Source organism: Carettochelys insculpta, chromosome 6 (assembly GCF_033958435.1).
Source record: "Carettochelys insculpta isolate YL-2023 chromosome 6, ASM3395843v1, whole genome shotgun sequence".
Classification (NCBI taxonomy): domain Eukaryota; kingdom Metazoa; phylum Chordata; order Testudines; family Carettochelyidae; genus Carettochelys; species Carettochelys insculpta.
In genome coordinates this window covers 70,580,117-70,595,544 of record NC_134142.1, presented here as the reverse complement: position 1 = coordinate 70,595,544, position 15,428 = coordinate 70,580,117, and the positions used below count along the sequence as shown (strand labels likewise).

Below are 15,428 nucleotides of genomic sequence, written 5' to 3'. Positions count from 1 at the left end.
CCTGCCATGAGGGCAGGGGACTGGACTCGATGACCTCTCAAGGTCCTTTCCAGTTCTATGATTCAGAGAGAGAGAGAGAGAAGGTTCAGGAGTGAAAGTCAAGAAGACGGTGATACAAACACACACACAAAGTGTGAGAGAATAGAATATGTAAAAACTATATGAACATCCTGCAGTAAACGTATTGCATTGTTAATCATGTGTGCGCTATTCTTAAAATAGGGCTTAGAAAAAAGAATGGTTTGATGTACAAAAAAAGTATGTTTTGACGTTATTTATTCAGCACCATCTCGTATTCACATGCATTGCGGCTCTTGAATTTTTGATTTTTTTTTTCCACCAAATTGGGAAAAATGTCTCTTCTGCTGTTTTTGTTGCCGACCTCTGGTCAAGATGGTGGTTGGTCCCAGCATGAATCCAGGGGACTGAACTCGATGACCACTTGAGGTTCCTTCCAGTTCTAGGTAGTGTAGATGTTGAAATGGATATTGGATGTGCACAAGTTACCAGACAGGAAAGTGGGGATTTCTTCAGCCATTTCGCTTTTGCAGGATACTGTAGGTTTCCAAGAGTTAATGCAGAGAATGGCTGTTAGTTTGAAACTGCTTACCTCAAGTGAGAGTCTCCAAGTTGGTCTCTTTGGTACTTAAATTTCAGGTAAAATAGCACTCTTAAAGTGACTTCTGCAACCTATAAGAGCTAGTCAAATCCTTCTTCAGTCCAACCTGCATACAAAAAAGTGAATAAACTGTATCAGTTACCTCAAGAAGATTGTTCATATTTTCATACATACCCTTCACCGAATTCTGCAGTAGTCATACAGAATTTACTGGGCTCAGTACAGAGGGTAAAATCCATAGTCTGTATTACACAAGAGGTCAAATTAGGTGTCCTGATTATCCCTTCTAGGTAATTAGGACATCTAATTTTATTTACTTGTGTGAAAGAGTGCTGATTTACGTAATCTGTGAATTTTCTCCTCAATTTTAGTTTGTATAGAGAATCTGAATTGTAAACGAAGTTGAGCAACATAAAGGAGAGGTGTCCAAATATTATTCCGAGGAGTTCTATTTGTTTGAACTTCATATTATTAGTTTTATAGCACCAGTGTAGCTGTATAGTTTTTGTATTAGTTGTATAGCACCACTGTAGCACCACCATAGTTCTGCCAAATATGTAGCTCCAGACTGGGAGGAACTGAAGTCTGAAAACACAACAGGTGTACTATTTTATGAAGGGCATACAGAAAGAAGACAGTCTGCAGTGTAACTACAATGAGGCTTACAGAGATTCTTCATTTCTGGTGACTGTACATTTCTAAAAATATTATTTGGGGAGAACTATAATTTTAAATTGGAAATACAATTTTGAGTAATTTTTAGAGATTTCCTAAGACTTTCTTATTTTGCTACCTCTCCAAGGTCTGAGTGGTGATAAGGCAGCTGAGGTTTACAGGCAGAGTTATTTTAAAAGTAGAACCAGTATAACCAAGAGTTTGGGAAGAAAAGTTTAAGTGCTTCTTGTGTGGAGAAGAATGGATGATAATTTCCAGTTCTCAGTGTTCTATGGTTTACTGGCTAAAACTTAGTATTCTGTGAATCTATAAAGATGGAGTGTTTTTACTGTAAGCGACATCAGTGATTCTCAATGTGTGGTATGCGTGCCCTTAGGTGTACGCGAGAGAAGTCCAGGGGGTACGTTCACTGGAGTTGTATGTGGCTCTTTGAGCAATAACATGATAGGAACTTCAAGAGCTCTGTACACCATTCTGCACAATTGTCCTCCCTAGCACTTGGAGGGAGAAGCACGTGGCAGCTACAATGGTGGTGACAGCATCAGCGGCCCTGGTGAGTTGCCAGCGTTGGATTACAGTTGAGGAGGGGGGTGCCTGGCTCTGGAAGAGGCGGGTATTGGGTTAAAGTGGGAGGTGGGGAGGGCTGCGGCTGTCTAGCTCTGGAGGAGGAGAGGGGGGATTGGGTTAAAGTGGGGAGTTGGGGGTTGCCTGGCTCTGGAATACTACACTTCTTATCTGAAGTAAGTGATAAAATTGCTGTTTTTACAGTTTTAGTTTAGTATTTATAATTACAAGTGAAAGAGTTTTAAATGGACCGATTCCTTGTAAAAACAAAAAATAAAACGGCAGATTTGGAGGAATATACGGCACGGGAAACTGTATCAGAAGCATTGATTTAATTGTGGCACTCGTCAGTTTGAAACCTAGGTTTGAGCATTTAAATTTATCTAAACAAGTGCAAATTTTGCATTAAATTTACGTTATCATGCATAATGCTTGGCTTCTCTGCTGTCTGCCAATTAATGGGAAGCATGGCAGAGAATTTGTGACAGGGAACCTCACCAACTTAACTCTTCCAGAAGAAGTTTTGACAAAATGTCATCTATTTTTAAAAAAAAGGTATTACAGGAACCAGCAAACATCTGTTAGATGGGAGCTATTTTAATGCTTTCTCACTGGGCTGGATTCACGTTGATGTCCTACTATTAAAAAGTTCTGTAGTTCCTTAGCAAGAGCTTGGGGAATGCAGATTACCAATAAGTGCTAATGTTTCACTGTCACGAATAAGCTCATTCTTTCCTGAAGGATAGCTTAAATCAAATTTTGAAGCTTACACAGGTGGGATCTTCCACTCCTTGGCTAAAGACTCCCATGCAATTGCCTGTCAAAACTCTCACTCGCCGCTCTGCCTTCTGTATTTTGCCAGTATTCAGCGCGTGTGTTTGTGTATGAGAGAGAGAGAGAGATGTTGCATATAAAAATACATTAAATGAATAGTGAGCTTCCACAACAAGCAGTTAGGAAGTGCCAGAATTAAGATGATTGTTTGAGTGCTTATCTATATATATTTGCACTGTTTGTGCAAATGCACTCCATGTACTCAGGAAAGAGTCTCTTGATCACTAGCTGTGCCTGCACTTTGACTGTCCTCACAGTCCTTCCATTCCTTCTCACAACTTGGCATCAAAACACCTCTTAGTCTCCAGGGTTAGGGATTCCTTCCATTAGCGATGGTGAAGTTATCTCCACTGATATCAGTAATAGTACTGACTCTGGTACCATTATAAATAGCAACTAAAACTCCCACTGCTCCAAGCACCAACTGATACTGCCTTACTTCTTCAGTGTACTCCTTTTCATCCTCAGGCTTCACCAACTAGGACAGTGAAGTTGAGGTGTTCCATCCCTCTTACCTCTGAGAGGGTTTCTAGGGCTGACGCTATTATGAGTGGTAACAGAGAAGTAGCTGTGTTAATCTGTACCCCAACAAAACAAAGCAGCAGAAATGTAGCACTTTAAAGACTAACAAAATTACTTATTCGGTGATGAGTTTTCTTGGGACAGACCCACTTTTTCAGATCAATTTAATTTCCAATACAGACTGACATATGTAAGTACAGAGGACCAAAAAGAAAAAAAAAATTTCAATAAAAACTGATAAATCAAATAGGATAGAAGGAAGGAGGTGTGGGGCAGGGGAGATGTTAATTGTCCCGTCTGAGGTAATTACGAGCATCAAAGGAAGAGAAGCAGTCATTGTGATGCGTGAGGTAGTTGATGTCTCTGTTCATACCACATGTTAAGGTGTCGAATATGAATATGTACTCTAAATCAGAAATCTCACACTCTCTGATCTGTTGTTAAATTCTGTGTTGCAGGACACACATTCTCAGGTCTTTAACAGAATGGTCCACTCCATTGAACTGTTCACTAACAGGCTTATGTGTATTGAGTTTCTTGATGTCTTCTCTGTGTCCATTTATTCTTTGGCGAAGGTTTTTGGCCAGTCTGTCCAATGTACGTAGTGTCAGGGCATTGTGGGCACATAGTAGCATACATAATGTTGCTCGAAGTGCACGAGAATGTGCCTTTATCCTGTAACTAACATGGTTGGGTCCAGAGATGGTATCCCCAGAATAAATATGTGAACAAAGTTGGCAGTGGGGTTTGTTGCAAGGAATAGTTCCAGGATTTGTATTTCTGTGATGTAGCCTGTGATTGCTGGTGAGAATCTTTCTCGGGTTAGGAGGTTGTCTATAGGAAAGGACAGACGTCGTCTAGAGCCTTCTGGAGTGTACCATCCTGGTCTAGAATAAGTTGTAGATTTTTAATGATGTGTTGCAGGGGTTTGAATTGGGGGCTATAGGTGATGACAAGTGGTGTTCTGTTGTTGATTTTCTTGCGTCTGTCTTGAAGTAGCTGGTTTCTGGGTATTTGTCTGGCCCTGTCAACGTGTTAGGTGCTAAGGTTAGGAACCCAGTCCCTGATGTCCTGACTCTTAACCACCTTCACCCTTTGCAAATCCACATCCCTGGCTGCACTGTTCTCCATGAGGAATTCTGCATGCAAGAAAGCCTGTGTCATCTTATTCCAGAGTCAGATACCATTCTCAGACTCAGAAAAGGAATATACTTCCACCTTTATGCTGTTCAACCTCCCCCTCCTCCCCCAAGGCTATCTGTTCATGCCTTGAAAGAGACTGCAATCATTTGACCCTTCAGACTCCACATATGAGTCTTCCCCAAATGAGGCAACAATGTTTAGTCATTCAGAGTGGAAGCTTCCAATCTATCTGACATTCCAGAACCTGCTAAAGAGAATTGCCCCCACATTAGAGATCCTAGGCAAGATATTTAAAGAAAAAGGGGACAAATTTGTCACCATTGTCCATACCTTGGTTCATAGACATCCTGTTTTACCTGTCAGTGATGGATTATCGGATCCTGCCAAGCTATTCTTGCAAATGCCTGCTGCTCAAACTCCATCATCAAAGAGAGCACCTCAACTGCCAGGTCTTCACACAAAGATTTTTAGTTTTTGACACATTCCACACCTTCTTCAATGATTGGTTGCATGTGTCAGGGTCAACAAAAATCCACTGCTAAAAATAGAGGCTCCAAACAGTTTAACTTATTTGGATGGAAAATCTGTTCTACTTCTAGCTGCCAAGTGAGAATTGCCAGCTACTAAGCCTTGTTAGCAAAATACAATTTTAATAATTGAGACCCAAGGTCAAAATTACATAAGAGATTCCTTGGGACAATTAAAAAAAAGCCATCAAGTAGCACTTTAAAGACTAACAAAATAATTTATTAGGTGAGCTTTCATGGGACAGACCCACTTCTTGAGACCATAGCCATACTGCAGCAAACTCAATATTTAAGGCACAGAGAACCAAAAATGGTAATCAAGGAGGACAAATCAGAAAAAAATGATCAAGGTGAGCAAATCAGAGAGTAGAGGGGTAGAAGGAGGGGAAGGTCAAGAATTAGATTAAGCCAAGTATGCAAACAAGCCCCTGTAGTGACTCAGAAAATTCCCATCCCGGTTCAAACCATGTGTTGTGCCGAATTTGAATATAAAAGACAGCTGAGCTGAGCTGCCTTTTATATTCAAATTTGGCACATTTAACACGTGGTTTGAACCAGGATGGGAATTTTCTGAGTCACTAGAGGGGCACATTTACATACTTGGCTTATCTAATTCTTGAGGGCCCCCCCCCCCCACTTCTACCACTCTACTCTGTGATTTGCTCACCTTGATCATTTTTTTCTGATTTGTCCTCCTTGATTACTGTTTTTGGTTCTCTGTGCCTTAAATATTGAGTCTGTTCTGGTATGGCTGTGGTCTGAACAAGTGGGTCTGCCCCACAAAAGCTCACCTAATAAATTATTTTGCTAGCCTTTAAAGTGCTACTTGACTGCTTTTTGGTTTTGATAGTATATAGACTAGCACAGCTCCCTCTTGGGACAGTAAGGGTAAGTGCAGCAGAAACTGCTTGCAAATTGGTGGTGACCTCATTCACAGTGAAGAGTCTCCTACCTCCATTCTTTAGGGATTCTGAAAGATGTTCATCTAACAATTAATGGTCTCCCATTGTGAACATTTTAATTCTAAAATGAAGGCATTTGAGGCATTTCACATCCTGAAGTACTCTTGTGCAGTGTTGAAATCTTTAGAGGCCTAAATCCTTGCTTCCAAAAAAAGCATTATAGATCACAAATTCAACTGCAATGGTCTCCCACTCCCTATTAAACAGCTGGAACTACCTAGAAAATGTTAGAAGTTTCCTAGAAGAAAATCTCATGCATCCATCACCATATAAACTCATCAGCCTCCATCTACATCTAGATAGGAACTTTGTTTGGTCAACAGCACTATACAAATCCCATCATATCTCCTCCTTTGGGGAACCATTTACATAATTTCTTTGGGTTCTTGAATACATCACTACTGAGTGGGTTTTAGAAAAAGTTGAGGTGGGCTAAACAATACATTTTCAGACCCTTTAGGGATCTTTCCTATGAGAGTATGCCATATCAAAAGGTGCAATAACATGACTGTCAAAGTAGTAAAACTTGTTCCTCAATTGCACAGGGCAAGAGGGTTTTATTTTCATTATTTTCTCATTCTCGGAAAGTAAGTATGAATATTCTTTTAAGTGTAAGATAGCTAAACACATTTTTCAGGAAGCTCAACTTCAAGGTGGATGCCAGCTGAATGTAAATACAGGGTTTATGGACTCCTCAAAAGGAAAAGCTTCACATGAATATTCTGAAGTTAGAAGTCATTTGTTAAGTATGCTTAGCTTTCCTCCCGGACGTCAAAAGTCTCATTCTACAAGTCATGTTAAAGAGCAATGATTGTGTTTTATCAAGATGATGTATGATTTTGGTACTTCCCACAAAAAGCAACTGAGGGAAATTCATCTATCAGGAATACAGAAGACACTATTAGATGAATTTGGGAGCCAAATTGTGGATGACTTCAAGCAGTCCATAAATTACAGTGTGATTCTGTAAATGTTGCCCTTCAAGTGGGGTTTCCTCACCTAAGACCTGTTTGTTACTAGGCATAACAGGCATTGTCTTTGCTTCTGTTTCAGAAAAGGTCAGAGGCAACAGTTTTCAGTGCATTCCCGATCATATGGTCCTTAGACTCTCTGTTGTTCATATCCTCTAGTTTCAAAAATACCCGGGATTACCAAAGGCTCAAGCAGGAATCTGACAAAATTATCATGGTAGTCCCATCCTGTCCAAGGGAATTTTGGTGCCTGCATCTCTAATCTCTCTCCATTAAATTTCTGGTACACTTATCTCTAAAACTCAACCTGGTACATCACAATCATGTGTAATGCCTCAAATGCCTTAATTTAAGAATTAAAATCTTGCACCTGATCTGTACACTCTTCATCTCATAGAATAAATGCTAGCTGACTAATTTAATCAGAAAGAATATCTTGAAGAACCTCTAACCAAAACTCAAAAAGTAATAGCAAAAAGAAGCATAAAGCCTGCTAAGCAACCAGTGGGGCGACTCTATGATTGAGCTGCTAAAGGAGCAGTAAAGGGTGATACATTCATGGCAAAGAAACTAAATGAATTCTCTGCATTGGTCTTCATGGCTGAGGCTATGAGGGAGATTCCTAAACTTGTGCCATTCTTTTTAGGTGACACATTAGAGGATTTGTCCCAGATTGAGGTGTCATTAGAGGAGGTTTTGGAACAAATTGATAAGCTAAACGGGAATAAGTCACTAGGACCAGATGTCATTGACTCAAGAGTTTTGAAAGAACTCAGATATGAAATTGTGGAACTACTAACTATGGCTTGTAAGTTATTCTTTAAATCATCTTTTGTACCAAATGACTGGAGCATGGCTAAAGTGACACTCATTTTTAAAAAGGGCTCTAGAGGCGATACTGTCAATTACAGATGGGTAGATCTAACTTCTGTACTGGACAAATTGGTTGAAACTGTAGTAAAGAACAGAATTTTCAGACACACAGATGAACACAATTTGTTGGAGAAAAGTCAACGTGTTTTTTGTAAAGGGAAGTCATGCCTCACCAATCTACTAGAATTCTTTGAGGAGCTCAACATGCATGTGGACAAAGGAGGATCCAGTGAATAAATTGTACTTAGATTTCCAGAAAGCTGCTGAGGAACTAGTCAAGTGATCTGTCAGAAAAACTGATAGGTTTTGAAACCTGCTTGACAGGTGGGATTCCATTGAATCCCTATTTGGGTTACACTGAAATTCCCGGTGAAATCAAAATACCTCTGCAAAATGTTGCAATTTTGACAAGAGGAAAATTTTGTTGTGGAAGTGTTTCTCTGAACTTTTCCAATCATCTCTAAAAGAAACATCATATTTGGGTGTCCAGCATTACAGGGAAATGTTAAACTATTTTCATTTAATAGGGGGAAAAATATGTGTTATGAAAAATTTTACCAAACAATTTGTAAAATCATTTTAAAATGAAATTTTATTAAACCTATATGTGTAGCTTAAACTAAATTGATGTCGTTCTTTGAAAACATAGTGGTTAGTTTCATGGCCAATAGTATTGTAGTCTCTTTCAAACTCAAGACATTATTCATATCTAAACTCATGTTTGAGATCATTACTTTATCACCAGCAGCCACAAAAATAGTTCTCCCCTCCCACATGTAATATTAAAATAAAATGATAGTTCATTCACCTTTTCCTGAAGAATCAAGTCCAACTTGTGGGATAGGAATAACTGGCTAAATGAACTGCTAGCTTGAATGTGTTTTAGATACAGCAAAAGCTTTGTTATCAGGCATATTGGGGAAATGGGGCTGGGGTGCTGATTAGTCAAATATTCTGATTAACCAAGAGTTAGGTGGAAAATGGGTGAGGACTCCAGCTGGGAGTGCATGCTCCAGGGTGGGGCTGGGGATGAGGAGATTAGGATGCAGGCTCCTGGCTGGGAAGTGGGGTTGAGGCCAGGGTTGGCATGTGAGTGAGAGCTTCAGGATGAGGTGCGGAATTGGAGTATAGAAGGGCATATGGGCTCCGTGCTGGAGGTACAGGTTTTGGGATGGGGCCAGGTATGAGGAGTTTGGGATGAAAGAAGTGGCTCCAGGCTGGAGCTGAGTGGTTTGGAGTGCAGTGGTGTTGCAGGATCCAGGAAGGAGTTTGGGTGCAGAAGGGAGCTCCGGGAAAGGGATTGGAGTGGCTTCCTGCGAGCTGGGATATGTCCCTGCTGCTCCTAGGCAGAGGCACAGCTAAGCAGCTCTGTGTGCTGCTTCTGCCTGCAGGTGCCACCCCTTCAGCTCCCATTGGTCACGGCTCCCAACCAATAGAAGCAGGAGAGCCAGTGTTTGGAGCCCCCATGGTCATTCCTCTGTCTAGGAGCACCAGGAATATGTTGCCACTTCCAGGGAGCCACACAGATCCAGGTAGGGAGCCTGCCAGCCACTCAACAACCAGACGATAAACCAGACTTTCAGTGAAGAGTAGAAATGTTGGTTTATAGATCTTACATTTGGTGTTCTGGATAAAACAGCTTTTAGTGTATTGTGCTACTGGGCGTATTAGAAAGTTTGAAAGTAAACTGATGAATAGTGTTGTTTATAAGGAGAGAAAAGATATTTTGCCACTTCTTTTATAGAAGTGTAATGTGATTGCTGAAGCAGCAGCACCTAGATTCAATAGTAATTACCGACCCCAATTCCATCTTAATTTGAGGAGAAATACCTGGATAATAATTTAACAAAATGAAACCATCTCTGCTTACCTGGGAATTCATTGTAGAATTTTAGCAAGTTTTATTAAAGCATTAATGCAAACCTATAAAGACCAGTTTCAATAGGAATACTGCATGAAACCTGTCACCTAATATGTAGTTCTAAGGCTATAGCGTGTTATTGGCTTCATTTTGCTCCCTGCTGCTCCTGTGTTGTAGGTTTTGAAGGACATAGACAATGCTCATGCCTGAACTATGTGCATTTCCTGCCTATATTGAGTTTGTGGTACAGTCAATGTGTTGGTTTAAAATGCAGTTTTGATAGAACATACAAAGTTTATTTTATTTGAATGAAACTTCATCTAGAGCCAGAAGTCCTCGAAAGTGTTGATGTTCTATTAGCAAACAGAAGAAAGGTGGACAAAAAGCAGTGACCACTTTTGTGCCACTATTTTAGGCATACGGCATTCGCTTAATCTGTATTCTTGTATCTCTTCACAGAGAAGCTCACAGCAGTGTTGCTCTCATAATCATCAGGCCATTCCTGTGGAAATTAAAGCATGGAAACCACAGTCACCTGGAGGAAAATATGTGCAGTGTATTGCCATATGCTGGAGAATTTAGGCCCAGATCCTCCTAATTTATACTGAAATTAATGAAAGTTCAGTCTGTAAATACTTTTGAAGCTATGGTCCTATGTGTGTATTTAGACCTATGTTACGATCTTAGAATCATACTTTGCATTGTGTGTCTGTGGTCAAGTATTGTAGTAAAAAGTTATTAATATGTCAAAGTTAGAAATTTTTATTTTTTGTTTGGGACTTGAGAAGGATTCTCAATTTTCAGTGAGAATCAATATCAGTTTTAGACTCCAAAACACAGTGATATTTGTACCCAAATTATTCTGTTGGTGATAAAGACAAAGGAAGAAGGAAAGAGAAGTAGTCACATAAATTGTCATGTGGAATGGCCCGAATTTTTTTAATTGATTTATATGAAGCTGCATTTAATTATTGGTACTTAAATATTTTAAGCTTTTGGCATTTTTCAGATCTCTTCATTAACATTATATGCCAAATATGAAATTGCTGATGTTCTCTTTCAGGAGACACTGATAGACTGGTGTGATGAAAAGGAGCTTAACTTGATTTTGACAACTGGAGGAACAGGGTTTGCACCACGAGATGTCACTCCAGAGGTGAGCTATCCTGATGCAGAGCAGTCTGCCCTTCAGTACATAAACATGCTGACTTAGAAATTTCCTTCATTGATCTGTTTCTACAGTTTCTCTGGACAGACTGGGAGGAGCCATGGCCCCAGCAGTGAACAAATACATACATTTGTCTTTCATAGCTTACCTTTTTGAATCCGTGTCTTCAGAGAGTCAAAAAGCCTTTTTGGTTAAAACTTGCCATTGTGCAGAATAGAGTTCCATCTCTCTCACAAAAATTTAAAAAAAAAAAAAAGCTTCAGTATTCTGGAGTGGTGTTCCTAAGCACTTCAGTTAATTACTTTTCTATACAGTTGCTATAGAGCTAATAAAGGGCACTGTGTGACCTGCACTTTGTGCCTGCAAAAGGAGGAGAGACAGTATAAGACATCCCTTTATTCTCCAACGTTGGTTACACATATTATAAGTTACAGTATGTGTGATACAGAGAGAAAGAGAAGCTTCTGCAAGGCTGCTGCTGCCCTTCCTATACTGGTGGCCAGAACTTTAACACTATGCTGTTCTGCTATATTAAAAAGGCAGAATTAAAGGGTTGGCACAGTTTTCTTCTCTCCTGGAGCAGGTGGTGAATCAGGAACCATACCATGATCTTTGTTATGATATTGAGATATGTTAAGATGTAAGTGGAGATACACATCTCCTAGAACTGGAAGGGACCTCGGGAGATCATCTAGTTCCGTCTCCTGCCCTCTTGGCAGGACCAAGCACCATCCGTTCACGGATCACCGTGTGGTTTCTCTGCTACTTCAGGAGAGTGCAGCTACACACTGGCTCTTGCTAGGGTCTTATGGTAAAATCACAATCTTGTCCAGATGAAATGAAAACTAAACAATATACCCAAAAAATGTTCTGATGATTGAAAAGTATGTAGTATCAACTTAAGTATTTTCTTTTAAACTTTTAATGCAGATTTACCGGGACATGAGAATATTGCAAACCAACCAGCACATACTAGTTAAACTGTAAATCCAGATTAACTACTCTACTTTACACTGTCAGAGCATCACAAAGTAGCCAAAATGTGCAGGTGAATCTGGCCATCAATTTGCAGTTGACTTCTTGGTTTAGAGGACTGTATTACAGATAACAGCTCTGTATGAAAGAATGATCAAGGGAGACCCCATGTTCTGATATTGCCACATGTTAAGGGCTGAACATCTGCTCCTGCCTACTTTCCTTGGTACACGGTGGATTGGAGGCTCCGGAGTCCTAAGGAGCTTTTCAAGCAGTGTTGCCCAAAATGTACCTCCAAGGACAGTGGCAATCAGACAAACCAATCTACCGATAACAACTCTTCACACAAGTGTGAATTCTCCCTTATGCTACAGAGTCATTAAAGCCAACAGAATTATTACATTTACATTAATTATGGAATATCAATTATGTTTGACTGAGTTATTGCTGAGGTGACAATGGCACTTTACCTGAGATGTTGAACTGACTTTTGCTGAACTCTCTGTGATCATGACAACTAGATACGAAAATCACGAACAACTTAGAATACCTAATTTCCTAATTTCTTGTAACCTAATTTATCGACAAGAGTTCAGTTGATTGCGACTTTGGAAAGTTTTAAGCATCTGCATTGTTCTGTTGTTAAAAATCATTTGGGAAAAATAAGAACAATTACAAAGTACTTCACTTATGAAGGTACAGTCAGTTCCACATGTACAAAAGTAGGAAATGACTGTCTGCGAAGGACTACTGTGGAAAGGGCCACAAGCTAAGTATGAGGCAACAGGATAACACTATTGCAAGAAAAATACACAAACATCATTCAGGGATATATGAGCAGGAATGTTATGATAAAGACATGACAAGTAATTCTTCCTCTCTGCTCCATGCTGATTAGGCCTCAACTGAAGTATTTTGTCTAGTTCTGGATGAAGTGTAGGAAGACTAAAAACAATTTAGTTTGTTTTATTTTGAAGAGAAGACTGAGAGGGAACGGTATAACAATTTTCAAGTACATAAAAGATTGTTACATGGGGGAAGAATTTTAAAATTGTTCTCCTTAATCTCTGAGGATAGAATAAGGAGCAATGGCCTTAAATTGCAGCAAGTAGGATTTAGGGTGCATGAGAAAACACTTCTCTGTCAGAGTGGTTAAGCCCTGGAATAAATTGCTTAGGGGTGGTTGTGAAATCTTCATCACTGAAGATATATGAAAGCAGATTAGACAGATACCTATCAGGGATGGATTAGGCAATACCTCGTCCTTCCCGTGGCTGCAGGGGACTGGATTAGATGACCTCTTGAGGTCCTTTCCTATCCTACAATCCTCTGAGTCGTCCTGTAAAAGAAACTAGACTTAAATTTCTCAAAGGGCCCAGTTTTTAATTAATTTTCACTTAAGCTAACATTTACTTATAAATTCTCAGAAGATTCTGTACTCAAGGAGTAAGAGCTGTAAATATGGGAAAACTACAGTGCATTTTTATATACTAAGAAAATATGCTGAACCCCTGCTTTAATTGCAAAATGCAACTGTCTCACCTAGGAAATTGTGACCATATTGTCATTTCTAATGGTTCTTTTGAGCAAATGTTGAAGGAAGAAACCTGGTCTATTGGCATTTAAGTGTTATCAGTGTGCTAAATAAAAGAGTACTTTAGCCCCAGAATTAATTATTTTCCTTTAAAGACAACTGAAAGGCAAATGCACAATAGAAAAAGCAGTGGTTAAGAGGTATTTAATTTTGTAAATATCAAGTAAATTAAAAGAACTTTACTAGAATAGTGGAGTTACCACATATTTTTGAAGCAGTATCTCAATTATTCAGTCATTGTACAGTAAAGGCCAGGTTCTCTGAATTCGGATAATTAACACGCTCAATTAACTGGCACCTGCACCACCAGTGGCCGGTGCCAGTTAATTGAGCATATGATCGTGGGTTCAGTGGCTGTGCAAAGCCAGGTGCTGGCCTCTGTGCTGGGCCAGTGGCAGTGGAGCCAGCTGCTTTGGTGGTGGAGGCGGCAGGGCTGGTGGCAGTGAAGCCAGCTGCTCAGCTGGCAGCAGTGGCAGCTGTGCTGGGGGCTGTCTGCCATGCTGCTGCCCACAGCAGCAGGGTTGGGGGCAGGCTGCCATGGTGGGTCCAAAAGCAACTGGGTCAAGGGGTGAGGCTGTTGGCAGTGGGGCCAGGAGCCAGCTGTTCTGTTTGCAGCAGTGGGAGTGCTGCCGATTGGAGCGGGGCCAACAGCCCCACTCCACTGTCTGGCACATTTGATTATCCGGCACTCCCAGTTCTTCAGGGGTAGTGGATAATATAGCATCTACTATAAGTATATGAGGTTTTATATGTGTGTGTGTGTGTATATACACACACACACACACACACACACACAAAAAAGTATAAAGATTGTGCTTATTGCCTTTTAAGGAATGGTGGTTATTAGATGGTAATTATGGAATGATCAGAGGTCAACTGTTTCTTACTGTTACTGGTTGGTTAAATTTGAAGCAGGGTCAGTCTTTGTAGGTGATCCTGAATTGTGGTGGTTAGGGTAGTAGTTCTGTATGTAATGTCGCAGTTGATAATATTTCCCATATGAATTGTAGCCAAAACCAGGAATTGCATTGCTGAGGTAATCATATAACTCTGGTTGTTGTTATCTTAGTATGGGATACTATGATTTAGGTGCATATTGGAAATGTGGTGTGAAATTGTGGTTTGGTTGTATGGTGTCTTGGTGTAATGGGATTTTTGAACATTTGTTGAATCTCTGTTTCACATTTCCAGCCTTCCAGTACTGTTTTCTAGAAGAGCAAGGTAATATTTTTATTTAATTGATGTGCAGTTAGGATCTTAACAGATTGTTAATGTGTTGCCTTACGTTTTTTTAAATTATTTTAAAATTGATGTGATTATTTGTTGTAGATTATATTTCTTTCTGATATACAAATATATTTTGCTTATGGCAATCAAAAGACTTGAGTTAAAAGGTGCTAGTATACATATACCCCCTGTGTACCGGTCCATCTCCAGGAGTGTTCTTTGTCCCATACACTGTTCAGCAAAATAAACCTAAAATAGGAAATATGTGTACTCCTGCATCCCTTAAAAGAGACATTCTTCAGCCTCTCCACAAAATGTCTCACTTGCTGTAGTCAAGTATTCTATGCTCTGTGAATGTACACCTTGTGACTGATCCACAGGCTGCCCTTATGTACTACAGCTGTTCACATGACTGCCACTGGGCTGCTGAAGAGGTGCAGGTCCCCAGATCCCCCAAAGAGCGCATCTCCCATCAAGCCTACCCTTAAATAGGGAGACCATCCGTTCCATTTTTGGTGGGACGGTCCCGTATTTGGGATGCCAAAAAGGCATCTTGACTTATTTTAAAAAGGGACTAATTGTCCCGTATCATCTACGCAGGTGCAGCTGCCTGCTGGAGAGCACATTCTGTGTGTCAGTACGTGCTCTCCAACAGCAGGAGCCAGCAGGTTAGCAGGGGAGGGGGAGTGCCATGGCTGCTCTGTGTCTGCCGCTTCCCTGAGCCTTGGGGAAGGGGAGGGGAAGTGCATGGGCTGCTGTGTCCCAGCCGCTTCTCCAAGGCTCAGGAAAGTGGGGGGAATACCTCAGCTGTTCCATCCCTGCTGCTTCCCTGAGACTGGGGGAAGCGTGGGGGGGATGGGGAACGCTCTGGCTGCTTTGTCCTGGCCACTTCCCCGAGGCTTGGGGAAGTGGG

General features: G+C 40.5%; 1 protein-coding gene across 19 annotated transcripts in view; it reads left to right on the top strand.

Annotated features, from left to right (window-relative positions):
- GPHN (gephyrin) overlaps window positions 1–15,428 on the top strand; it is a 535,600-nt gene that overhangs the window by 202,972 nt on the left and 317,200 nt on the right. For all 19 annotated transcript variants that reach the window (XM_074998888.1, XM_074998882.1, XM_074998890.1 and 16 more), the window contains one exon: window positions 10,615–10,707. In XM_074998888.1, coding sequence (XP_074854989.1) covers window positions 10,615–10,707 — 93 coding nt within the window. The remainder of the gene's footprint in view (window positions 1–10,614; window positions 10,708–15,428) is intronic.